At 40.4% G+C, this 24,741-nt stretch overlaps 3 protein-coding genes across 7 annotated transcripts in view; 2 read left to right on the top strand and 1 right to left on the bottom strand.

Annotated features, from left to right (window-relative positions):
* Positions 1-4,724, top strand: part of VPS35L (VPS35 endosomal protein sorting factor like) — a 47,009-nt gene extending 42,285 nt beyond the window's left edge. For all 4 annotated transcript variants that reach the window (XM_066329622.1, XM_066329623.1, XM_066329624.1 and 1 more), the window contains 3 exons: positions 814-932; positions 3,281-3,427; positions 3,970-4,724. In XM_066329622.1, coding sequence (XP_066185719.1) covers positions 814-932; positions 3,281-3,427; positions 3,970-4,068 — 365 coding nt within the window. In that variant the 3' untranslated portion in view covers positions 4,069-4,724. The remainder of the gene's footprint in view (positions 1-813; positions 933-3,280; positions 3,428-3,969) is intronic.
* Positions 4,725-5,647: 923 nt separating this feature from the next.
* Positions 5,648-15,207, bottom strand: KNOP1 (lysine rich nucleolar protein 1). 2 transcript variants are annotated; one of them, XM_066329629.1, is made up of 5 exons: positions 15,136-15,207; positions 12,608-13,970; positions 9,043-9,111; positions 8,472-8,549; positions 5,648-6,263 (listed from the first exon to the last, which is right to left on the bottom strand). In XM_066329629.1, the coding sequence occupies exons 2-5, from the start codon at positions 13,967-13,969 to the stop codon at positions 5,952-5,954; spliced, it is 1,821 nt and encodes a 606-aa protein (XP_066185726.1). In that variant the 5' UTR covers position 13,970; positions 15,136-15,207; the 3' UTR covers positions 5,648-5,951. The 2 variants fall into 2 exon arrangements, with proteins under 2 accessions (XP_066185726.1, XP_066185725.1); XM_066329628.1 differs by lacking the exon at positions 15,136-15,207 and adding an exon at positions 14,496-14,570.
* A 22-nt stretch (positions 15,208-15,229) lies between these two features.
* The window catches only part of IQCK (IQ motif containing K), a 38,243-nt gene continuing 28,731 nt past the window's right edge, over positions 15,230-24,741 (top strand). Inside the window, exons 1-3 of the mRNA XM_066330329.1 lie at positions 15,230-15,518; positions 18,692-18,850; positions 20,171-20,268. Of these exons, the coding sequence (XP_066186426.1) occupies positions 15,230-15,518; positions 18,692-18,850; positions 20,171-20,268 (546 nt within the window). The remainder of the gene's footprint in view (positions 15,519-18,691; positions 18,851-20,170; positions 20,269-24,741) is intronic.

Here is a 24,741-nt window from a genome sequence, read left to right on the forward strand (position 1 = left end):
TAGATTTTAATGGAGACAGGCATGGAAATATAAATTAGTTGGGTTTTAGGGCAATAGGGTTTTTTCCTAGGTGCTCCTTGTATTTTAGCTTCTTAAAATGAAGTTTACTTGGAAACAGGATATTATCTTTTATCTTTTGTGCTTTACCTAAAATACATTTAAACCTAAAAATTTCTTTTACCCAGCTTCTTAATAGAACATAAATAAATTAGGGCAAAAGACATGTTTAAAATCACAGTTATATAAGCTGTAAAAACTTGAAGAGCTCTCTCCCTCCCAAAGATCTTTTAAGGTCTTTGAAACTGAAAATACTCTTTGAATTTCTGCCCATTACTTTGAGGTAATAATGGGTTTATTTGAAGAAAAAAAGAACTGCAGTTTCTTTTGAAAATCTGGTTATTTTCGCTAAATAAAACACAAGTTGTTTGGCTCAGTGCTGCTGCCATTATAGATGATGGCCATACTCTTCTAAAGTGATGGGAGCAGGGAGTCTGTCTCTGTGGAAAACCTGAGGATTGACATATGTTGTTTAACATTATGTCTAGGGGAAATACTTGTGAGCCTGGCTGTATCCAGGAATATAGGATTGGCTTTAAGCTAAAAGATTCTTCTCAGTGTTTCGTTCCTAAAATCAAAAGGACATAGTAGGCAACCAACTGGTAGGCACTTAAAAAACATAGTTCTGTTTGTGTTTCATGGAGGAGGATCATTTTATGACTTCCAAAGGTAGTCTCCTATCAATAGCTGATGTTTTTAATAGCAAATAAATGTATAGCTCTTTATCCAGACCTAAGCTTGAATTCATCTCTGCAGTTGATTCCAATGATACTCTGTATGGAGGAGACTCCAAGTTCCTGGCTGAAATTAATAAACTGAGTGAAACAGTGGTGTCACAGATTCTGGATCATCTGAAAACCCTGGGAAAGGAGGAGGTATGTTCTTAGCTTGATTCAATACAAAACCAAAAGTAATTTGGAGTTGAAGAAACAGACCACCTTTGACCAGGAATTGGTCTTTTCAAATGCTTCACAAACCTCATAACAACAGGAAATTGGGTATTTTTACTTGTTTAGAAAGTGAGACCATGACATAGGCAGGCTTGTGGTGGAGACACCTAATGATGTCTAATTCTGTCATGAGCAAAGTGAGAGTTCACAGTTAATTAGTCTTTTACTGGGGAAAATACAATGAAAGCCACCTATAATTATAAAAGTTTCAGATCCCAGGCACTTAGATGATGTCAGGAGAGGGGTAGAGAGGGAGGAGATAGTTGTTTGGTCTTTAGTCTGACTTCAGTATATTTGTTCAATAGAAAATAAAGAAAACTCTAGGCAGCTTATTGGATTTCTTGATTGGAATTCAGAGGCTCTAAGGGATCAAATCTGGCTTAATGGATTGTATGTTCAAGACAAGTGACTGATGTTTACTGAAATAATGAGAACTCACTGTTCTGTTCATGTGCCTGTTCCTGAGAATGGACCCTTCCACAGCTTCCCAATCAGCCCTTAGTGGATGGCTTCTGTTGGTAGAAATCTTGTGGCTCCTGGCCTGGAATGAGAGAGTTAGGGCATGATTGATTTGTTGGAATTTTTCAGATGGGCTGTTTGCACAGTAGCCCAGAGTGTTTACCAATACAGAATGTGTTAAGTGATATCTATCAGGAGGACAGTGTGCTAAGTTTAGCCTTTTCTCTGCCTTTGCTATCCTGTTTGTCCTTCCTTGAGCAATGGCAGAGATGCAAGATGAAAATATCCTTTGCTCAAATCCTCTACATCACTGTACACATCAGCAAAGGGAACAGGAGCTCTTTTTCAGAACAGTAGCAGCAGAAACAACCATTCTAGCACAGCTAAGAATGTCCAACCAGGTCTTCAAAGGAAATGTAAACAAGTTTTCACAACTGTGAGTTGTATGCTAGGGGTTCTTTTGCATCTGACTCCTGTATGGAATTTGTGGGTAGGAATGTTTGAAGAGCTTGAAACCCATGGTTTCTGAAAGGCCTTTTTTGTTTGCTTTCTCCTTTCAAGCCCACTTTGAATAAGAAGATCTTGTGTCAGTTCACTGAGGCTGTTGTTGCATAGAAAACTGGATTTAAGGCTAAGCAGCACAGATATAGGTGCTTGGCCTGCCTTTACCCCTCAGCCTTGGATTTGATCCTCTGTCCATCAGTATTTACAAAGAGGGACCATTTGTTTTGCTCTGTTGAGCGAAAGGCATTGAGATAGAAAATTGCTTTGTAAGAATGAATAGTTGTTTGAGGAAGCTCTTGTTGCTGAGGAAATAGAAGCAATGAGAATATTATCAGAGATCTCTAATTGTGCTAAAGTAAAGCTGGTCATAAAATCACTGTTATTTGGTTTGCTTCACTGTTGGTGACCTTTTATTATTCATCTTCTTGGCTGCTCATTTAAATGAACAAGGCTCTAATGATTTTGTGTTTTTGTTGGTTCATTTCCTTTAAAAGCTATAAAGGAAAATAAATTTTTCTTACAATAAAATCCTTTCACCAAAATGAGAACTTGGAAGAGAACAATGAATCTTATTGTTAACAGAGTGTGGTCTTTTCACAGTATTAGAGAATGCTTCATTTATGTGACAGTGCTGGAATGGAAATTTTTAGTTCTGGACAGTTCTGTAAAGTTCTAGCTGTTTCTGGTCAAGAGATCATGCAGCAGTGAATCCTCTCTGCTTTGTGTGGGGGGAAGACTGCTTTTATGCTCCTTAAGGTCCCTTCTCAGTAATTTTAGGGGAAGTAGCTACAAATATGGTGCAAATTTGTTTGTATCACCAGAGTTTCAGTGAAAGAATAGCAGGGGAAAAACACCTTTGGTTAAATTAATAAATAAAAGTAGAATAGACTGGGAGGAAAAAGCCTGAAGTAGCATTAATTTAGATTGATGATAGTGGTTTCTCTAAAAATTTACAGCTAGGGTGCTCTAAGTGCAAGGTTGGTTGGTGGGAGGGTGATTTCTCTGCAGTTGTAGGGAGTCTGTACTTGTAAATGCGTCAGACCTACATACTGTGCTGTGCCAAAGTGTGATGTAGGAGTCTTGTGTAATTATTTTATTTACAGCAGCTTGTGTTGATTTACAACTACTGCTGTTTGTTGCATTTTGAATGGAATATGAAAACTGTATTCTTATGTCTGTTAACTATTGCTGTTTGTTACAAAATGAGACCCCTTTGAACTTCTGAGAGTTCAGAGAAGCCAGTGAGGTTAGGCTGCGTATTTTGGGATGAGTGTACAGTAATACAGGAATATATTTTGTTGTCATTGTAGACTGTGAAGAGGCAGAGCCAGCTGGCATTCTATTTCTTTAACACCATCCTGGCTCATGGGGACCTACGAAACAACAGACTGAACCAGCTTTCAGTCAGTCTCTGGAATCTTGCTCAGAAGCATGGCTTTGCTGACACCAAGACCATGGTAAGGGAGGGAGACAGACAATGCAGAGAGGTTTTAGTTCTTAATATCTTTTTCCACTCTTTATTTGGGGAAAGATAACATTTTCTTGATCTGAATAAACCTCATCTCTTTACAAACTACTATCTTAAAAAAATAAAATTATCTTAAAACCCCAACAACTTATTTTTCTAAATACTTCTTAATGAACAAGCAGCTTCTCTTATTTCCAGTGTATGTTTCTAGTATTTTAATAGCATGACAAGCATTAAAGAACCTGAAAGTGTTGGTTGTTCTTAACTTTTTGTTAAGTACAGAAAACAAGCTTTAAGAGAAATACTGCATTTTTATTTTCTGGAGGAACTGCCTGGTGAAAACTTGTAAAGTGGTATTTGACATATACGTAGTAATGAGCTCTGGAATAAGCAATACCAACTGCTCACAAAACCAGTGACATTTAGGGAAAATCCTGAGACTGGTTAAAACCCCTTCACAAAGATGAACTGATGGCTATGAAATGAGAAAAGACATTGAAAATCTCCAAATGCCTTTCTTTTCAAACCTAGGTGAAAACCCTAGAATACATAAAGAAGCGGAGCAAACAACCTGAAATGAGTCATTTCACAGACTTGGCCCTTCGACTTCCTCTGCAGTCCAGGACCTGATGGGAGCCTCCTCCAACGAGTCACCTGCAAAAGGGAGCATGGAACCAAGGCCAAAAATCACTGATCTACATTCTGACTGCAAGGAGCTCACTGCATTTTTACTTTCCTTAGTGAGACACATTTACTTGGGCACAGTAAAGGTAAAACTGTTCTGAGTGCAATAATTTAACCTGAGTTTCTGTATCCAGTTTTACCATAGTATTATTATTTTAAATGCCGATTTACATTCAGTAAACAGTATTTTGAATTTGTATGGTTGGAAAAGCCTTTTGAGATCTAATCCGTTGTAATTTTAACAAAAAAGGAAGATAATCTGTACAAATGAGTTCACAGCCTCAAAACTTCATCCCTCTTGCAGAATAGTCTTTCTCCTCTGCAAAAAGCAGCATTTCAATATAATAGTCAGACTAAGTTGTCTCTCTGCTTTGGGATGCTGCCAGCATTTGTCTGGCTGGTTCCAGTAGCAGAGAAAAATGGCTGAGGTGTTGGTGCTCTAATTTCTACAATACATTTTCACAGACATGTTTTCATTTTAGTTCAGTGGTGTTTTGTAAAATGGAAGGAATCTTTAAGTGCTGCAAAGGAAAATGGAAATTATGCAAAGTCCTCTATATTTGCAAAGTACACTCTCACTGAATAAAACTATTTGCAGTTCATCTGTGTGTTCTGGGTGAGTTTCTTTGTGTATACAAATCTACCACCTTACCCTTGTGGAGTTTAGTTACATGTACTGTTTTATTTCTAATAAAATTTCACTCTCACCACTTCTGCCCCATGGTAAGGAACCAAGTTGAGACCTTATATCTATTACTACTTTTGCTTAGTGTTTTTTTTTTTCTTGCTTGGCAAGTAGTTGACAGCTTGAATTCAGCATTTGTTTCAAACCAGAAGAGAAAACAGAAACCTCAACTAGCTGAATTTTAGTAAAACAAGAGCTAAACCTGAGAAAGGCTGGTGGAGGCTGGTGCTGAACACTGAGAGCACTGATGCAAAACAGCCTCATGTTGAGGTAGTGGTGGGTTTAAATGGCACTTCAAAGGAGATGGTTTTCTCAAAGGCAAGTTTAGACCCTGCAGGATGAGCATCTCCCTCTGCCCAGATATCAGAATGGATTCATGGCAACCCGTTAAGATGGGTAATTTTCACTTCCTCTCAGGAGCTGCCCAAATGCATCAGAACCAAGTGCTGTTTTAAGTGTGTTTTCTGCTGGAGGCAGATGCTTTCAGGTAGAGCAATCCATTGCAGAGGACTGTTGTGGAAAGTGAGGCTGTCTTCAAGAAATGTACTAGTTCAGTTGGTGCTGCTCTCCAAAATGCTTATACTTTCACTTTTAGATAACAGCTGCTGATTGAAAATCCAACTGTCAGAGCATAGTTCAAATATAGAGAATGTTTAATGCTATCCATTATTATAAAGAACTTGCTGGATTTTTAAGAACTACTTTCTGAGTTAAAAGTCTGCCCTCATCAAATTTGAGGGCACACCACGAGTGTGTCTTCAAAGTAAAGCACCATCATTCTGTACCACTGAGTATAAAAAATGTGAAGATTTTACAGAACAATAAAATCCTTTTGAATCATTTAAGATATAGATAAAATCAAGTTTATTAAATCAGCACTTAAAAAAACCCTACTGAATCTCAACTAATTGCAGGCATGGCACATATCTTCAGTCTTTGAAGGAGGTTGTCTCTTGCCTTGCAGAACAAAAATTATACAGGTTTCAAAAACTTTACTGCTTGGATGAAGTGACCACCCAGCTCCAGACTCATACATGCAGATGAAAACTTGTACTTCAGGTACCTCATAAGTGAAATTTCTTCAGCATTTTGTTATTTTATTTCAGGTAAAAAGAAATTTCACTCTTTTTATTACTTCTGAGTTTTAATCTTCAAATTTTATGGATCTAGATGCATATTTGTCTATGTAATGTTTTTTGTTGGCAGTATGTTGAAACCCAAGACCAACTCCTCTATGTTGCTTCAAGTCCATTGCTTTATCAAACTCCATCTTCAGTGCCCGCTGTAACTTCTCCTCCCCTTCCTTGTTCAGAGCCACGTTTGGTTTGTTTGTAGTTGCTGAGGGATTTTGCATAGGCACAGAACCCTTTTTAAAACCACCCATCAGTCTAAAAAACTTCATTTGTTCCTCAGAATTTTTAAAAGCAGCTGTACTCCACTGTCCAAGCTTTGTATCCTGTGAGGCAAAACAAAGTTAACAGTAAAATTAAGAAATACCAAGAACAAGGAAGACAATTTCTGGCTGTGTACCATGAGAACAGAACCAGCTACAAAAGCCTGACAGGGTGACAAAGAAGCTGTTATTCCATTGGGCAGTACCTCTCCAGGGTTGTGGTAAAAGACTTACCTAACTGCCTGAGTACACCTTCATCAGTATTTCAGGCTATTTAACCTGGAGCCAGGGGTTAATGCACTTTGAGGATCTCCTTTCCCTCTGGCCTTAGGAATCTTGGCTTTCTGCTCTCTCTTTACCCAGTCCCAAGAGCCAGACAGCATCTCTTATTCTAAGAAAACTGTCAGACTTAATCTTCTTTCACTGTCAACTTTGTAAGGTTATCTTTTCATTTTCCCACTGCCTCGTTTGGGAGCTGCTGTTTTCAGCAGTGTTTTGTTAGTTGTGGACACAGTCTAGTCTAGTTCTCTTAAAGCCTCTCCTCCCTGGCAGCTTGCTGTGTTCTTTCTATTTACTGTATTAGCATTTAACTGTACTCTGGACTAGTTTACCCCTTCAGAATTTTTTCTTCTGTCTGAAGATTCTGGCTCCTTTCTGAGGAGCCAATGTCCAACTAAAATGAGATTTCAACTGTTTGTGGAAAACCCCAGATACACCATAGGATTTACAAAGTTCATGAACTTCTGGCTTACCTAACAAGAGGCTTCATTATTAAAGGGTATATTTGACTCCTGAGTTAGAGATATGCAGTCATTAATAAATATTTCTGGCAGGATTTCTACTTAGAATTTTTTCTTTCAAATTGGGCCTGACACTAAATGGCAGAATGTATGATTAGTAATTAAATAAACTAAGCTGGCTACATCAAAGGGAAAAAAAGTGAACCAATGGCATGTTTATGTCAGCCTGAAATCCTTCCAACAGAAGAGTCAGCTTGTCATTCTCCAGTAGACAGCCAACATGAAACACAGCACACTACACAACTGCAGGCAAGCTACAGCAGAGGTTTTTAAGGTAAAAAAATGCAAGGCTGGAGTGTCATTCACTATCACAGGCCAGACTACCTGGTATTTAAAGACTTTGAAGTATAATACTTCAGCCTTTTGACCTTGCACAAAAGAAAAGGTGCTGTACAAGCCCAGTCTGTGACAGAGATATATGCACACAACCAGATACACACAAGACACAGATTATTAAGTATAAGTCCTCCCTGTGCAATGGGAGACATCTGCACAGATGTAAATATAATTATGGCTTGTCAAAACTCTGTTTTTAAGTGAGCTGCCGGCAGGCACTACACGCAGCTTTTGCTGAAGCATTTCCAGTTCACTCTTTGTGGAGCTGATGAATTAGTTTTCACAGTTTCTATTCTTCTGCATACTACTAAACAGAGACAGATCAGTGCCAAAGAACTATCTCCTGCCAAAGATGTAATTTTTCTCTATGACTTCAGAGACTATTAGACAGTTGTAGTTCCAGAGCTATACAGATGCCCTCCCACTGTGTTAGACCTACAGAAGTTGTTTCTGGCATTTGTTTGAGGCTTATTGCAGCTTTCTAGGCAATCTGGCAGTCCTGCAAAACAACAGAAGCCTGAATTACTAGCAAAGCTTTCTCTCCACCTCAATCTTCTTACCCCTGGCTAAACACTACTGTAAGTTTCCACTACCTTACTGTGAATCTGTCAGAAGCCAGACTGAGTAGGACACAAAAGCAAAGAATCAGGAATCATCTTCCAAAGAGGAGGAGGAAAGATGCAGAAGCCATGAGAGCACTGACTGTAAATATCACACATGTGTATTAACAGTGCCCCCCCCCCTTTACCTTTCCACGTGTGTCCCTGTTGCTGAAAGTGTGCATTGGATACGCTTCAGTGACTGCTGCATCCATAGCCCAAAAATTACTTGTAGTGAACAAAGTGCTTCTGTAGCAATTCTGGATGGCTCATTCTCCAGAGGAACCAGAGAAAATGTTGTTTTGAGGACTGATGATGGGAATTAGAGGACTGTACAATGCCAAGGAGTTCACTGCTCAGCTCCCAGACTCTTGGCATTGTACCAACTTTTTCTATAGTGTGACCTGCAATCTGCAGTCAGAAGGAACACTGTTGTACCTGAGCCACACACAAAAAAGAGCACAGTGTTTTTTTTACAGGAACTTGTCCTGGGACACAGTATTTCCATCAGGCTGAGGTCTAAACTCATACATTACCTGTCCCACTTTGGAACTGAAAGCCTTGGTTTTGCCAGATACTCTATCAATTTCTTCTTGCAGGGCCTGCCGCCTCACCTAGCGTGCAGAGAAATTACACGTGCAGCATAAGACTCTGTGTCCTCTATGTCAAATGACAATTAATTCACAATTAAATAAGAAGAGAAAAATAAAAGAATTAGTTATCTTCGGAATTTTGCATGGATAATTCTAAGTTGCATGGAATCCTTTCAAACACTCGGCATGAGAACTGTAATCTTTTTGTGTACGTTAGAAGTGTTTTGCTGTATCAGGTAAGTCATTTTCTAACTGCAGGCAACAGCTACTCTGAAAGTGCCAATACTGATGAAAGGCAAAGAAATGTGTATTTCATTTATTAAGTTACACAGTTCTGACATTGACTGGAGGTGTACATTTTGGACAACGCATGCATAAAGCACATTTTAAGCAGAGCTTTATTTAGGGAAATCTAGGCATAGGTAAGCAACAAAGCAGTTTTTTTGTATCAATTCCTATGCATATGTTAAATGCTGATTTGCTGCAGGTCTTACCCAGTTAGGACAAAGCATACCTTGTCTATGCTAATTTCATCACAGTTTCCTTTCTTCTCCTGCACAATGATTACACCATCTAGTTGTTCCTGTAAAACAGGAAAAGGCTTCTATCATTATTTTTATCCATTCTGGTTAATTAGAATTTACACAGCTCTTAACACAGAAGTAGTTAAAACACTAAGCAATCAGTAGTACTATTCTGACAAAATAGTCAGATCTAAGATGAAAATGCCAATTAAATCTGTGTATTCCTATGGAAAACCCTCACAGAGAGTTTTTTTTCTTTTAATCAAGATAAATGATTTTTAGATTTATTAAAAGGGACCTGCCAACAACACTGGCATACACAGTAATGTTTGCAGGTAGAATAATTTCAAATTAAACCATTTTGTAAAAGCTTAAATTTATACTTGAAGAAAGGCACAGAGAGAGTGAAAGTTTAAAAAAAATTAGAAATTGGAGGTAAAATAAATAAAGGTCTCTCTGAAACAAACAAACAAAAACCAATCGAGAGGCAGCTGCACTGTGCTCCTTTGTGAATGATGGTCTCCAGGGAGCTCCCTGTCTGGAAGGAGCACAGGGAGAGGCAGGACACATACATCAACTGTCTCCTACAATGGCAGCAAACAGCACATTATTCCACATTTGAGAGCAAGGAACAGGGAGCTGATGGAAGAGACAGAGCAGCTCCAGAAGGAATGGATGGGCTGGAATGGATGGCAGGAGGTAAATCTGGGCAGAGTCCACAGGCAACCAGATCCTGGCCACACTTCTGCAAAGTGCGGCCCCTGCAGCTTTTGCCTCAACCACTGCCCCCAGCCTTTCTCTTCCAAATCTGTCATTAGAAGCTTTTTGGGCATCCAGGATAACAGGATAAGTAGTAAGTCCAGGACAGTGGTAAATGATAGTGATTAGCTTTAGACCAGCCTGGAAAAAGTGGCCAAAGGGAAGACTTATTGATTCAGCTAACGTAATAAACCAAGCATGAAACAGCCAGAGAAACAACAAGGGAAAGATTTGTAACATACTTCTGTCAGCAGAACCTGCTGTTACTTTTTTGAGGCTTTCATTATATTAAAAGCCATCAATGATTTAGCTCATTTTCCAAAGCTACCTTTTATACATTGCTTTCACACACACAAGTACATGCACTTTAAAAAGGCAAGAACACTGTCTGCAGGAAGGAGAGCTCATGCTCTTGGATGAAAAGAAGAAACCAAAAACAACCCCCAATTTACTTCTAGATGGCCTCGTACTGTCTTTTCATATCTATTAAAACAAGCAGGAAAACTGTCCTGACAGGATTCTGCAAACAACTGCAGAATACTTTTTTCTTTTTAGCCAGAAGGAGGGAGCAGCCCCATCCCTGCTAATTCCCAGCACGGTGCTGACCTGCTGAGGGCTACTGAGCAGAAAAAACTACCCCCATGGAGGTGTGCCAAGCTTGCTCTAACTTCATGGAAAAGGAGCACATTCGCATGTGGTAGGGCTGTGCTGCCTGCAGTCACCAGTCCTCACTCCTCCTCACTGCCCCAGCTCACTGCAATGGCATCCGATGAGAAAAACACCAATCACCATATTAAGTGGGTATCACTCCACATTGTCTTTAAAATTTGCTCTTTTATTTGCAGGGCAAGCCCAACAGAGGATTTTTCAAGGCACGCAGAGTGTGTGACATGCTGTAGATTAAAACTTTTCAGGACTATGGCACAGTCAAATTCAAGTTAAATGCACATTATCAGCCATTTATTAGTGCAGTCTTTTGGCCTGGCAGGAACTAGAACCTGATAGAACTGATTAACTCAGACTTCTGAACCTTCAGATTTTGAGTCGTTTTTTATTATTAAAGAAGATGCCTAGGGGAAATAGGAATGAAACATGCATCACCATACTCCCCTCTTCTCAACAGTTTGCAAGGGATTTGCTGTGGTTTCCATATCAACTGGTCATGAAAGTTTACATGTCATTGTAGGGCTTATCTTGCTCAACACAATGTAAGCAGCAACAAAATACCAGTAATGTCGAACAATCTCAGAAAGGCAATGTCAATTTAATCAGAAAATATATCCAGCAATAAAACCACACTGTCCTTTTGAAAGGTCAAAAGGAGAAATCTAGCTTGAAAGCCTCAAACATCTGCTCACCTCATAACTGATAAGCATACACACTCCCCTCACAAACCCCTCTGAAAAAAGCCTGTACTTGGGTCTCCACATGAATCTATAATTAATTATTAGCACTAGACACCAGATAGCTGCCAGGTTTCCACAGAACTTGAGGAAACTGCATCTGAGTCCATGACAAAGCAAAGCACACCATGAAGTGACCTTGTGAAGCAGTATATTATGGTCTGCTCCAACCTTAGCTTACAAAAATCTTCAGTGACACCTTCTTAATTAGTGCTTGACATTTAAATAAGCCAAGCATTCAAAATTCTTGGCAGTAATGAACTGGATCTTCCCATTACCTATGAAAATAAAAAACAATCTCCTAGTGACTTGCAATGTGCCATTTTTAAAGTTACGTTTAAGCAGCTAAAAATACAGATAGATACCTATTGATTTTCTGAGCATCTCACAGCTTAATTCCCAATGCTAACAACAAAAGTTGGGCACGTAGGTACTAACTTTTGGCACCCTTAGCTTTAAAACATGACTTTGATCAGATAAAGAAAAAAAGTCTGTATTTCAAATATTTCATCAGTTCCTCCCCGGTTCTTTTTACCTCGGAAATGGAAAGTACTGCAAGACTCTGGGATAGGATTTCCTTCACCAGGAAAGGATACCATCCCAGTTACCCTCAGTTACAATTTACAGTTCTTACATCTGTTTATTTTCTTGCACAGATTTATTGTTTTAATTAAAACTGTGTGTTTAGGTTTTTAGTAGTTCTCAATCAGAGTTTATATTTCATGCTCTTGGCCCAGTCTACACTTAGGATTTCTAGGATTTTCTCCGAAGTTTTTTCGGAATTAGTCAACAGGTTTTGGCTAACTTTCTCCTTTGTTTCTAACATTACATAATTCCAGCACTGACAGCAGCGAAGCTCGAGGAAAGTCTAATAAACAGTTAAATGAACTCATGTTGCCACAGTTATTACCTGCTCAGAGTAAATGACATGGTTTAAACTCCCGTTTTATGAACAGTGTTGCCACACCGCTAACAGCAACCCAACATTTATGTCTGTACAAACCCACTTTCTTTTTGGGCCAATACTTGCTGCCAGTTGTGGTATTTACATTTTCACAACTGCGACACCGTATGACTACAGCAGCATCACTGTGTGACAAGCTCAGCCCAGCTGGAGCAGGGGCTGGCAGTGTTTGGTCCCTGTGGGGGCCCTTCATTTCAGAGCTGCACCTGATGATCCTTGTGGGTCCCCTCCAGCTCAGAATAGTCTGTGGTTCTGTGAACTGTGACCTGCTGAAATAAATTAGCTAATCCTGCCTCCCAACACCCAGTGGGGGCCCTGGCTGACCTCAATGCCAGGAACAGGCAGAGCAGCCTGCAAAGTAGGAAACTTCCCAAAAGGATTTCAATTCCTTAACAGGAAGGTGCAAAGCTGCCCTCCTCTACAACTTACCAGTGACTCGTTCCATGGTGACTCTGTCTTTACCTTTTCTGTATCTGCTTTCAAACCTGGTTCTTCAGCAAAGGCCTCTGGTGGTACTTTTTCCCTTTTTTTCTTTTTTCTGTCACACTGCACAGGATTACTATTGCATAATGTCCCATCTACAGTATCCCCTGTAACACACTGAGCTTGCTCCTTTTCACTTTCTTTGTTTTTTTTATTGCTTTCTAATGGTATTTTTTGGCTTTTAGAGGCACTGCCATTGTTTAAAGAAATTTCTGAATATGTAGTTTCCTTCTCCTTCCTCTTAATCTTCTTTTTCTTCTTACTGACTTCATTATTATCCTTGAAATTCTTCTTGTGTTTCTTTCCAGACAGCTGTTCTTGTCCAAGCTCACCTTCTTGCTGTGCTGGGAGATACTCATTAAGAAAGCTGTAAATGCAGTCTGGCTTATCTTTTTCATAGGTTGAGGAAGAAATATGTTTTCTTTTCTTCTTCCTCTCTTTGATTATCCCAAAGTTCTTAATTTGGTCCTCTTCTTCTCTGTTTGTCAATGAATATTCCCAGGAATTATGTTTCTTCTTTTTTCTGAAGTCACTTAATGCAGTGGAGCTACCAGAAACTTGATGTACGTTGTCCTGATTATCTGCCAGTGGTACAAAGCAGTCAGACTTATCTTTCTTTTTCTTCTTCTTTCTTCTCACAAAACTCTCCTCCCCATTCTGGGCATTACCTGTGTCATTGTTTTCACCCACAAGACCTGCTTCTTGTGAAATGTATTTGTGGGTGTTTTTATAAACTTTTGCAGATTGCTTTTGTTCACTGTCCTGGATGTCCTCTAATGGAAAACTGCCTTTCTTCTTTTTTTTCTTTGTTACCTCACCATCCAATTCCAAATCCAAAGCATTTTTTTTTCTCTTTTTTTTTAAAGGCAATTCATTTTTCTTAGTACCATCTGTGTCATGATTTGAAAGCTTCACATCACTACTCTCATTATTCTCCAAGGAGAAACGACACTGGACTTTTTTTTCCCTCTTTTTGAGTATTTTAATTTGTTCCTCAGATTCTTCTTGAAGTTGTAAATCCACAGGACCTTTTACATTCACAAAGCTTTCTAAATGAGCTGCTCTGAGTAATTCAGAGCCAATTTCTTTCTTCTTCTTTTTCTTACTATTCTCTGGTTGCCCCTTGTGTAAATATTCATCTTTTAAATTTTCCTTTTTCTTTGTCTTCTTTTTTTTCTTGAGATGGCCATTGTCCTCAGTTTTAATGATAGTTTGAACATCTTCCTCAATTTCAACTACAGTCCTCACCTTTTTCTTTTTCTGTACAGGCTCCTCGTGAAATTCTTTTCTTTTTTTCCTTATTACCATTCTAAAAAAAGGAAATGAAGACGTTAGTGAACGGCTTCAAAGAGATGATGCAAGTCCTAATCTACCTGGCCCTCCTTTATTCTGAAACCATTCCTTATCTCCCACTGTCCCTGACATTCTAATTTCAGTCTGCTTTCCATGATGGGGAACCAGAATATACTGACATAAAGACACATACAGAAAATACTGTTTACTAGGGTGAATCTTTATGTCGTGTTGTTTAGTGTACCTTGTCCTAGTTAGTTTGCAAGGTTCTATCTGCCTGTTTCACAGCGGCAGAACACAACGTTTGCACAGAAATACCTACCCTCTAAAAGTCTTCCCAAAGCCATATCCTTGTGTATGTACACGAATCCACTCAGAGTGGTTCCCCAGACACCTGTGACTTTTCATTTAACACTGAACTTCACACCACTTTGCTGCACACTCAGCACTACAAGATTCTTCCAAGGCATCTGAACCTTCTATTTGCTTCTATCTGTGATTTCTTATCTTTGCTTTCCGCTTCTTTTCTCAGGACACTTACGCCCATGAACCGGTGTCAACAGAGAAGCCTTTAGCATCCTTGCTGAGAAGCTCAATTATTCCTATTTGTTTTGCAATAACTAAGATGTCAACGGGGCATCCTGTTAAATGCCCGTAAGAACACCCAGCCCAGCCGGCGGTCCCTGTCCGCCCGGGCCTGCCGCCGCTCAGCCCGCGCCCCTCCACCTGCGGCACCGCGGGGCGCGGGGCTCAGCCCGAGGCCTGCCCCGGGCCCGGCACCGCCCGGCTGCGGGCCGCCAGCGCACCCCGTGAGGCCGGGCCGACACCGCGCCCCGTGAGGCCGGGCCGACACCGCGCCCCGTGAGGCCGGGCCGACACCGCGCCCCGTGAGGCCGGGCCGCCAGCGCACCCCGTGAGGCCGGGCCGCCAGCGCACCCCGTGAGGCCGGGCCGACACCGCGCCCCGTGAGGCCGGGCCGGGCCGAGCCGACACCGCGCCCCGTGAGGCCGAGCCGACACCGCGCCCCGTGAGGCCGGGCCGGGCCGAGCCGACACCGCGCCCCGTGAGGCCGAGCCGACACCGCGCCCCGTGAGGCCGGGCCGGGCCAGGCCGGGCCGGGCCGGGCCGAGCCGACACCGCGCCCCGTGAGGCCGGGCCCCCCCGCGCCGGGCCCCGCTCACCTCCCGTCGCCACGTGCAGCGCCCGCCGCCGCCCCGGAAGGGATCGCGCCGAGCCCGCCCCACCCCGGGGCCGTCACCGCGGCAACGCGCGGCCATGGCGGTGCGCCGGCGGCGGGGCCGGCACGGCCCAGGTGGGAGCCCCGGCCCAGGTGGGAGCCCCAGCCCCGGCCCCGGCTCCGCTCGGAGCGCCCCGGGCCCTCGGCGCCCTTCAGACCGGCCGCCCGCCCTCGGACCGCCCGCTGCTCCCATGGCCGGGGCGCGGGGCCAGCCCGCCCCACAGCGCGCCCAGCGCCGCCTCTTTCCTCCGCGCACCGCGGCCGTGGGCGGTTCTGCTCACGGGCGTTGTGTTGCTTTTATTGTCACGAGTTCGCGACTCGCACTCCGTGTGTGTTTGTGCTGCAGCCAGCCTGTTGCGGGGGTGTCAGAGTTTGCCCGGCTCTGAGCTGCCCGTTGTGCTTTGGGGTTTTCCTGGGCCGCAGTTAGATATTACCTTGGGAAAGCAGAGAGGCCGCTGTGTCATCATCGGTACAAACGTTAAATGAATACAGAAAGTTAAAATGGTCTCAGAGCACCATTTAATACCAAAGCCCCTTGGCTTCCCCCGGAGCCTGAGAACACTGACACTGGAAAGCTGGGAGACCAGTGCTGCAGTTCCCCGAGGCTCTCGTCATTCAGTACTTCGTAGAGCCTGAAGTAGGCATTTTCCCTTAAAATGTCCATTTCCAACGTCCGTGTAAGGTTGATTATTCGAGCTCAGGACACCTGTAGCACACACGGACTCGGTGATGCCATTAAACCCAACTGTGATGGTGGAACTGAACCTGCTGGGTTTGGCTCTGAGTGGTCTGGACTGGGGAGTCTGTAGGTTTTCTCATTCAAGTTCATTGTCTTGGCCCTTTATTTTTCTTATGCTGAGTCACTCAGTCATGCTTGAGGGTCGTGTAGTGCTTTTAGTTTTTTTGGGGTTTTTTTGTTTGTGTGTGTTATAAATGGGCCAGGAGACCTGCTCCTTTGAAAAGCCTTTATTAGTCAGCTCTTTAAAGGGGGAACTCGAGGGATCGCCTGCGCCGCCGCTGCTCCTGTCGCCGCCCTCGCTCCTGTCGCCGAACTGAGGATCAGGTGTCAGTCGGACCTTCTGTTCTTGCTGCAGCAGAGTCGGGGGTTCCGGTCTCGCGGGAATCCCCGGCAACCCAACTGGGCTCGTGTGGTCTAGGGGTGTCACTTCTTCCCAGTCCCTTTGTGGTCGTGGCGAGGCGGCAGAAGCAGAATTCAGTCCTTAGGTAGCTGAGGGTCTTCTCGGTGTTGTAGTGTCTCCCTTTTATCTGGATTTTGTGCTGGGTCGAGGCTTTTGAGTCCTTTTGCCGGCAACTGCACTTCGGTTTGGGGCGGTGCACCATGGAAGTCCTTGGATTTTCCTATTAGGCGGGGCCGGCAGCTCGAGGAGCCGGCGGGGAATGGGGACAGCCTAGCCCGACGGAAGGGGCGGGGGGCCCGGGGTTTTAGAGGGGGTATACAACTTGGAATAAGGTTTTGAGGGTACAAATTTTGGTACAAACAGCATAACTTCCTTAACAGACAGGTTACAACTGGCATAACATTTTAAACAGCATAACTTTCTTAACAAATGACAGACTGTGTCAAAAAAAGGGAATTTCTTACATTTCATTCATTTCAGTGTGTGTAGGTTTTTTTGTTTCCTTTTTTTTTTTTTTTTTTTTTTTTAAGTGGAGACAGTAATACTTAGCAATGTCTGTGAGATTTAATTGCTTATGGAGGAATCCACTATGTCTACTACTAAAAACAATGGTTAATTCTGCACAAGCATGTGCATTTTATTTATGTTGGAATATTTTGAATTATTATTTTGGTTAAAAACTTTTTTCCTAAAAACAGGGTTCTTTTGTCAGTGAAAACCTTGCACTTGACTTAAAGCTTGAGGGAGGCATGATAAGAATCTCTAAAGTTGTTGCTTATTCTAAAACATTAAATTTCATGTTAAACAAATATTTATTGCACATTAACTTCTGTTCTTTCAAGCCTAAATAAACACCTTTTAAAATAATGTTGGTTTGGGCAGAAAGGAAATATTTTTTAGGGTCTCCTGGTGAATGTTGTACATTTTTTTTACTTTTAGAGCACGAAGCAGAACACTCTCAAATTTCAGATGTTCCTCAATCAAAACAAGATGCTGAATCAAAACAAGAATCAGTGAGTACAGTTCAAGTAAAGAAATCTGCAGAGAGATTAATTTAAAATATTTTAAACAACTAACTGTGAAAATTTGGTACCCACAGGTAGTGTAGGAGCATCTGAGGATGGCAGGGACAAGGTACTCTACTGACCTGTATATTGTAGAACACGTGGTTTTATTGCAAGGGTCGTGGGTAAAAGGGCCTTGCCTTCAGCCACCAGCCTCGGCTGAAGGGAAGTCCCAAAGAGAGAGGGAGAAAGAACAGGAGAGTGAGAGCTGAGAGAGAAGGGAGCGAGAGAGCAAAGGGACAGGGGGAGGAGAGCAGGAGAGAGCGAGAGCAGGGGGAAGAGGAAGGGTAAGAGTTAAGAGGAGAGGTAAGAGGTTTGAGCTAAGAGAGCTAAGAGTAGTGAGAAGGAGAAGGAGGAAGAGGTAAGAGAGTGAGGTCCTTGTTCCAATACATTATATCTTCTTTTGTGATGAATATTCTAATTTACAGTGACCAACCAATACAAAACACAAAATCCTATAGAATCTACATACAGCCTGTAAGAATTACTATATTACCATACTGTGTTATATTTTAAACTCTAAGAACTACTCTTTAGACTTCTTTTTTACTACATTGACCTTTGGATCCCTTAGCCAGCAGAAAGGGTTCTGCTCAATCAAAAGGGATTCTCCTTCAGCTAGCTAGGCTATTGTTTTCAGGTTATATAGTAACTAAGACTCAGTATCCTACAACTCAAAGTAAGCTTTCATTTCTATTTTGATTATAGGTTTCATATTTTCAGATTCTTTTGCTGAGCAATCACATTTATAACGTTTTTCTGATTCATCTTCCCCAACAGGTAGACTCATTCATAAAATGGAAACAAAGCTATTATTTTTCAAACAACTTCATTGAATCAACAAATGTAATATTCCAAATAATAGCTTGTATTTAAAGCAACTTTGTTAATGCTAACTATAAAAGCATTCTGTTCTTTGAAAGGTGAATGTCAGTACTTCTGAACAATATGAGAGAGATATTTAAGCTTCTGAGTGCAAAATACTTATTCAGAAAATGCTACCAGTATTAATTTCCAAATAATTGCTATTTCTTACAATAGATGAAATTTTTTAAAAATTGTGATATCTCACCATATTCTGTCAAAAGGAGCCATATACCTTCTGTTAGGTTTGGATGATTTTACTGTCCTGGAAACTGCAGAAGTTTTTGAAGTGCATTTATATATTGTCAAGTATTCAGAAAATACATAAATAATACAATATTCGAATTAGAAATTATAATTCCATAATTTTTATTTGACGTTATAAACTTTTTTCAGTTGAATTGATTGATTGATTTTTGTCTGGCCTGTTGAGGTATTCAGAAAGGATACATTTATTTTGAACAGGCACCTTTGGAAGCCGCAATGTTGCAGCCAATTCCTATGGAAGAATTTTTTTCTGCCCCTGCAGCCCAATATGTGCTTCCCATACTTGGGGAAGATCCCCCTGGAGAACCCCCTGATCCAAAGAAATGTAAGTAGGAGCATATTTTCAACCCTGCTGTGATTATTTTTCTTGCATATGGCAAGGGTTTGTAATTTAATTCAGAGTGTGAACAGCAACAACACCTTTGGTTGTGTGGAATTTGCAGAGTTAGGCCTCTGGTCTAAAAACAGGGAGCCAGCTTAGCCACTTGGTCAGTGCAAGAAATACCAAATTGTGCATTACAAACCAAGAACATTGAATAGCTGAGGTAGTTCTGTGCTCTTCTGAATAAGTGACTTTTTATTTAGTCACTAAATCAGAAATGGCAGGCATTTCTACCTCTGATTTAATAATGCAAAACTGGGATCAATAGACTAAGTAGACAATTGAATTTGAAAACTGCTGTCAAAATGCTCTTTACTAATCTGATTATGCATTAGAATGGAAACAGCTCTGAAGTTTTGTTCTTCTGCTTTTATCAATTCCTATATTTTATAATAAATTTGCCAAGCAGCAATGCATTTTTATTATGCATTTTAGCCCTTCATTTTGCCTTCTCTTCTTTTGCTCATTAGGAATTTGTTATGCAAGTCAGAAGCAGTGTTACCCTTGGCTTTTATATAAATAGTGTACTCACAATTATGAGCATTTTCTGGCAGTATATGAACGAAACAAAGCTGAGAATAAAATCAGTGTTTCAGCTGTGTTGCCAGAAGAGAGCACTCCTATGGCCTAATCTTTGCAGATCACACCAAAAACTTAATCCTTCCTGAATAGAGAGAGGTGCCAGCCCAGACAGCCCTCTGAGAGGGGACAATTTGGATACATGGAGTCATGTTAAAATCTCTGAAGGATCTGGCAAGTGTGAAGCAATTATGACAAAGAAATCACAGCACCACTAAAATATAAGCTTTGGGTTTTCCTCTGTCTAGAAGTTCAGTTTTATGACTAACTGATAATGCTGATTGTAAAGGGTATGAGATACCAAAGTGATCTTACTGCAACAGTACTGAGTTCAGCACAGGCTAATTTCTTCCTGTCAGGGTAAATTAATTCACACAGCTTTTCACTTCTGTGACTAAACTGCTTCTGGTGTCTGAGTTTATTCACTTAAAACCAAATCTGATGTCTCTTAGGCACACTGAGTTTGCAGTGTTGGTGCACCTTTAATTTGAAATTTAAGATTTGTGTTATGTTGGATGAGAAGTGAAGACAGACCAGCAGCTGTATCTGAAGGGAATGAATCTGCTTTGTCCAAACTGTGATGGCATTGACAAAATGACTGGGACTGACTTTGTGGTGTCTAATGGCTGTTTTTGTGAAATCCAAGTGCTTAGCTCTGAGTGAAGGCTGTCCTGTTTTGCTCAGGTTCTCCTCGAGAATATTTGGAGTTTTACATATTCCCAGTGGTCTTACCTGGGCTGGCTGCACTTCTGCAGAAAGCAGAGAAGGAGAAGTGTTTTGAGGTTAGTTTGGAGTTTTAATTTCAAATCACTGGCAGGAAGTTGCAGCCTTTTCTTTCACAGGCAGTATTTTTTTTTAATCTGGTCTTTTACGAGAAAGCCAACCACAATAATATGTTATAACATATCATGGGTTGCTTTGGATCTGGTTTTAAATGTAGTTTTCTCTAGTAATTCAGAATACATTGCATTCTATATGAACTTGATCATCATGACAATCTCTAGCTCCCTCCAAATCCTCCTTAAATATCTGATTGTATCTATCCTAAATAGTCTTGTGTTGTAGAGGAACAGGCTTCCTTTCAGATAAATACATTTCACGCGTTTGAGGGTGCTCTACAGAACTTGAATTTTACTTCATGACTCAATTATTTTTTGCTTGTTCTGTCATTATAATAGAGATAAGTTTTCTATTTTAGCTTGTTTTTCTCTGTAAATTCCATTTAACTGGAAGACAGGGTATCCAGCATGAATGAGCTTATAAAAATGCAGATTTAAAAGTAATTGTTTGCATAAATACATTCCTCATTGTATCACTGCAACCTAGCAGAGCCCCGGCAGTAGTTTGGGTACTGGGAGCTGAGGGGATTCCCATCATTTCTCCTATTTTCTCAAACCATGGCAATTTAAATTTCAGATGCAAACCTGTACATTTAATACCAGTTATTTCAAAATGTTCTCAGCCTTCATAAAACTTGGTGTGTCTGTAAACGGATGGATTTACAGGTGTGTAAATATGTATCTGTAAGCTGTGATGAATACATATAAAATAGGAAAATGGTTCATTTACATGACATCTGTCTGTCATTCCTGCCATCACATTTACGTTACCTAGCCAAGAACAGATTGAACATACATATTATAATTATTATTCATCACACTTTTAATTCTTTTTTTTTTTTTTCCCAGAGCATGTATCCTTTAGGAGAAAGGCGTGTCCTACAAGCGGTTTAAAATGCAGGCTTTGGTAGATGTTAGCTATTTCTGAAGGCAATAAAGGCAATAAAACTTAAATACAAAAATATTTTAAAAAGATTAAAATTCTTAGAAATATTTCTGTTTCAAACTCAGAACAAATCTAGTTTGCTTTGTCTATTTTTAATCTGAGGAATTTTGCAGATCTTCAGTGGTATATATATTAGAAAGTGCATGTGCTGAAAATGGATTTTGTATGCGTCTGTGTGCTATTTTGTATAAAAATACTAAAAACAATTATTTTCTAATATATAGAATCTTGATAAAGGTAAGTCCAGCTTATAGAAAACACACTTACATAAAAAGAAGCCCTGCTACTGAGGAGCCAAGCCTAGGAAAGCAAGCTGATGTCAGGTGATAGTTTTTCCACTGTGACCTCATTTCTTCCTCCTTTTGAACAGTAACTAGGAAAACAATAGCTCTTTATGCTTGCCATACAATTGAATATTTGTGTTCTTTTCCATTGCTGTCCAGGTGCTTGTACTTGCACATTCTGTTTCCTTATCTGACATAAATTTGTGATTTTTAGTTGTCCTTTAGTTTGGTAAGAAATGTGTTGTTCCATATGGATTTGAAGGGGAAAAAGGCCAACTTGCTATAATTTGTGTTTAAATGGCTAATGAAATAACTTGAACTGAATTTTAGGATCAAAAGCAGAGTCCCTAGAAACCCAAAGTAGGAAGAAGGAGAAAGGAATTTGTGATAAGCACACTGGAATACAGCTTCCAAAAATTAAAGGACAACAAAGATTCAAAAGATTCATGGAATTCATGAGACAACAGGACATGAAGAAGATTAATTGTGATTAAATTAACTAAAGTCATGAAGGATGAGAAAAGAATACTGGGTTTGAATTCTGGCTAGACCTGAGTCATTAAAGCCTGTAAAGGGCAGTTGCACAGAATAATCCAGTGGAAGATAAATGGAAGAAGCACTGGAAGGAAGGGAGGAATACGCAAAGTGACTGCAATCAATGTTGAATGAGTCCAGGAAAAGTGAGAGGATAATGGTGAGAGAGAATGAAGAGTGGGATTTTGATGAGAGGGACTAAAGGTTTTCATGTTTTGAAAGGAAATTAAGATGAATGAGAAGAGAAGAAATAGTTAAATAAGTTCAATTTTGGGCAATTGAAATTGTGTTAAGGAAGATCAGATCCTGGGGCCAACAGAGGAATTCAAGGAAGAGACCAGAGAAGGTACATCCATGTCTGGAGAGAAGGAATTGTACAATCACATGGGAAAATCAGGAAAGGGAAATAGTTGTGCTAGAAGCAGGGATTTGTGTAAAAAAGATATTTTTGAAAGGTGATAAAGAAACATAACAATTTACCATTTAATTTAAAATAGGCTCTCTTGCATTGTGTGATGCATACAAAAAATCTGAAAAGCTAAAGCCTGGAAAAACTAGCAGCTGATAGATATATGTGCAGACTTCAAAGTGACATAAATATGGGAACTGTCTGCAGAAGCTTCATTTTTAAATTAGAGATGAAAGAAACCTATTAAGTTGTCCAGTGTACTCTCTCACTAATTTTTTTTCCTACCATAAGTTTTCCTGTGTTTTATCCCATCTGGTGTCAAATGCCTACAGGGAAAAGACTATTTTCTTAAATCTTTTCTCTCATGAGAACTGACTAATGCACTCATTTTTCAGCATTAAACTGAACAATGTATAAATGTTTTTATCAGAATAACTCTGACTTTTCTTTCTAGTAAGCTATCACAGAAGGAGGAAGCTGTATCAGGCTCTATAACGGAATATATTTTATTTAAAATTATGATATATCAGTGAAAGGGAATGGAAGGTTTCCTAATGACTTTGCCATCTTCTGATCACCAGTATATTTTCATGATTATTACCAAGAACATAATATTTAAACTGAAAATGAATTCTGAATATAAACAGTTTATAAACACATCTGCAGGTTAACAATGCACATTGTACAGATATTTCCTGTTTTTTATCTGGATTCGTGCAGCATAGGAGGAATGTGTCAAAGGCAGGTCAATTTATGTAATTTTTTCCCTTTATAAATGTTGACTGCTGTGCAACTAATGATTTAATTCACTAGCAAAATAAACTGTTTCCTGGCAAAAAAAAAATTAAAAAAAAAAAATCAGCTTGATTGAATTCCTCTCTGCTAAGTTCACTGCCTCTAACAAGGATAAAACAAGATGAATTTGATTCCTTTGGTGATGGCTGTTTTGACAGCCCTGTTCTGACTGTTTTTTCCCATTGCAAAGGAAAAGCAATTTACTTAAAACAGATTAAATTACAACTGCTAGATTAAATTGAATTTTGTTGTCAAACTGTAGAATTTATTCTCTGAAACAATTCCCTAAGTAATGGGACCCATTTTCATCCTGTGATTGAGAATAGCTTGCTTACAGATTCTGTGCAAGTCAAGATTTGTCCATTTAACATCTGAAGTGACTCATAGAAAGCTCTGCAGTGCAGGTCTCTTAAAGTTTAGTTGTTGGGCTTTTGGGACAGCATTTGGTATTAGCAGAAGTGTGAAAATTGCATGAGGAGCTGTGTTTCTTCCCAGCCAAGCACTTGATGGAGCCCTACCTGAACCCCAAAGCTTTGGTTATCACAAAGCAGATCATAAAGGCATGTATGGCTCAGGATTAATAATTGTTTTATGATGATCTCATCTTCTGTTTTTCTACTTTCTGTTTTTGAAAAAAAAAAAAAAAAGGTTTTTGGGGGGGTTTTGTTGTTGTTGTTTGGGGTTTTTTTTAATGTTGGATTCAGACTGTATGTCTGCCAAGGGTAGGATTCTCTTAGAAAATTCAAAGCTTTCCTGGGTGTGCTGTAGGACTGCCCAGAAGTCCAGCACTGAATTTCACCCGTGTTGTCCCCCAGCTCTGTGTTGCCCTGTGTTCTTCCCTGGGCAGTCAGCACCTCCCATAGTGTTCCTCTTCCACTTCACATGTGGCTTACCCCCAAATTATGACATATGACATGAACTGAAAGAATTATGCTATGTAGAGCATTTTTTCCTTCCTCTCTTTTCCTCTCATGAGGATAAGGCATAGAACAAAGTTGTTTTCATGCATTCGATTTTCAATTACTTGTTTGTTTTCCTTAGCAAGTGGTAGTAGTATCTTAAGTTCTTGTATTTTAATCAAGACTTCAGCCTCTTTTATGACATTAAGTAGTTTCACAAAAGCATTTGACCAGTGTGAGTTGTTTTCCTAAGGAGCAATTATTACAGCCAAATCTCCTGTTTGACAGGGTAAGTGTTGGGATGGGAGCCCAGCTCAATGGCTGCTATTGTGATGAAGCACTTGGTGCCCCAGGGCTGCAGGGGCTCAGTATGTTTTAGGGTTCATTCTGACTCTGCATCCAGAACACATCTCATGTCAGAGGGGTTCTGAAGATACTGATCAAGCTCTTCTGTTATTCCAACCCCAGCTCAATGTGCTGTTCTCCATGTTATAGTTACTGTGGTTTGTGATAAGCTGAATGAGCACCTGTACTCATTCATACATCCAG

The sequence above is a fragment of the Sylvia atricapilla genome, chromosome 15 (genome assembly GCF_009819655.1).
Source record: "Sylvia atricapilla isolate bSylAtr1 chromosome 15, bSylAtr1.pri, whole genome shotgun sequence".
In the NCBI taxonomy this organism is placed as follows: Eukaryota; Metazoa; Chordata; class Aves; order Passeriformes; family Sylviidae; genus Sylvia; species Sylvia atricapilla.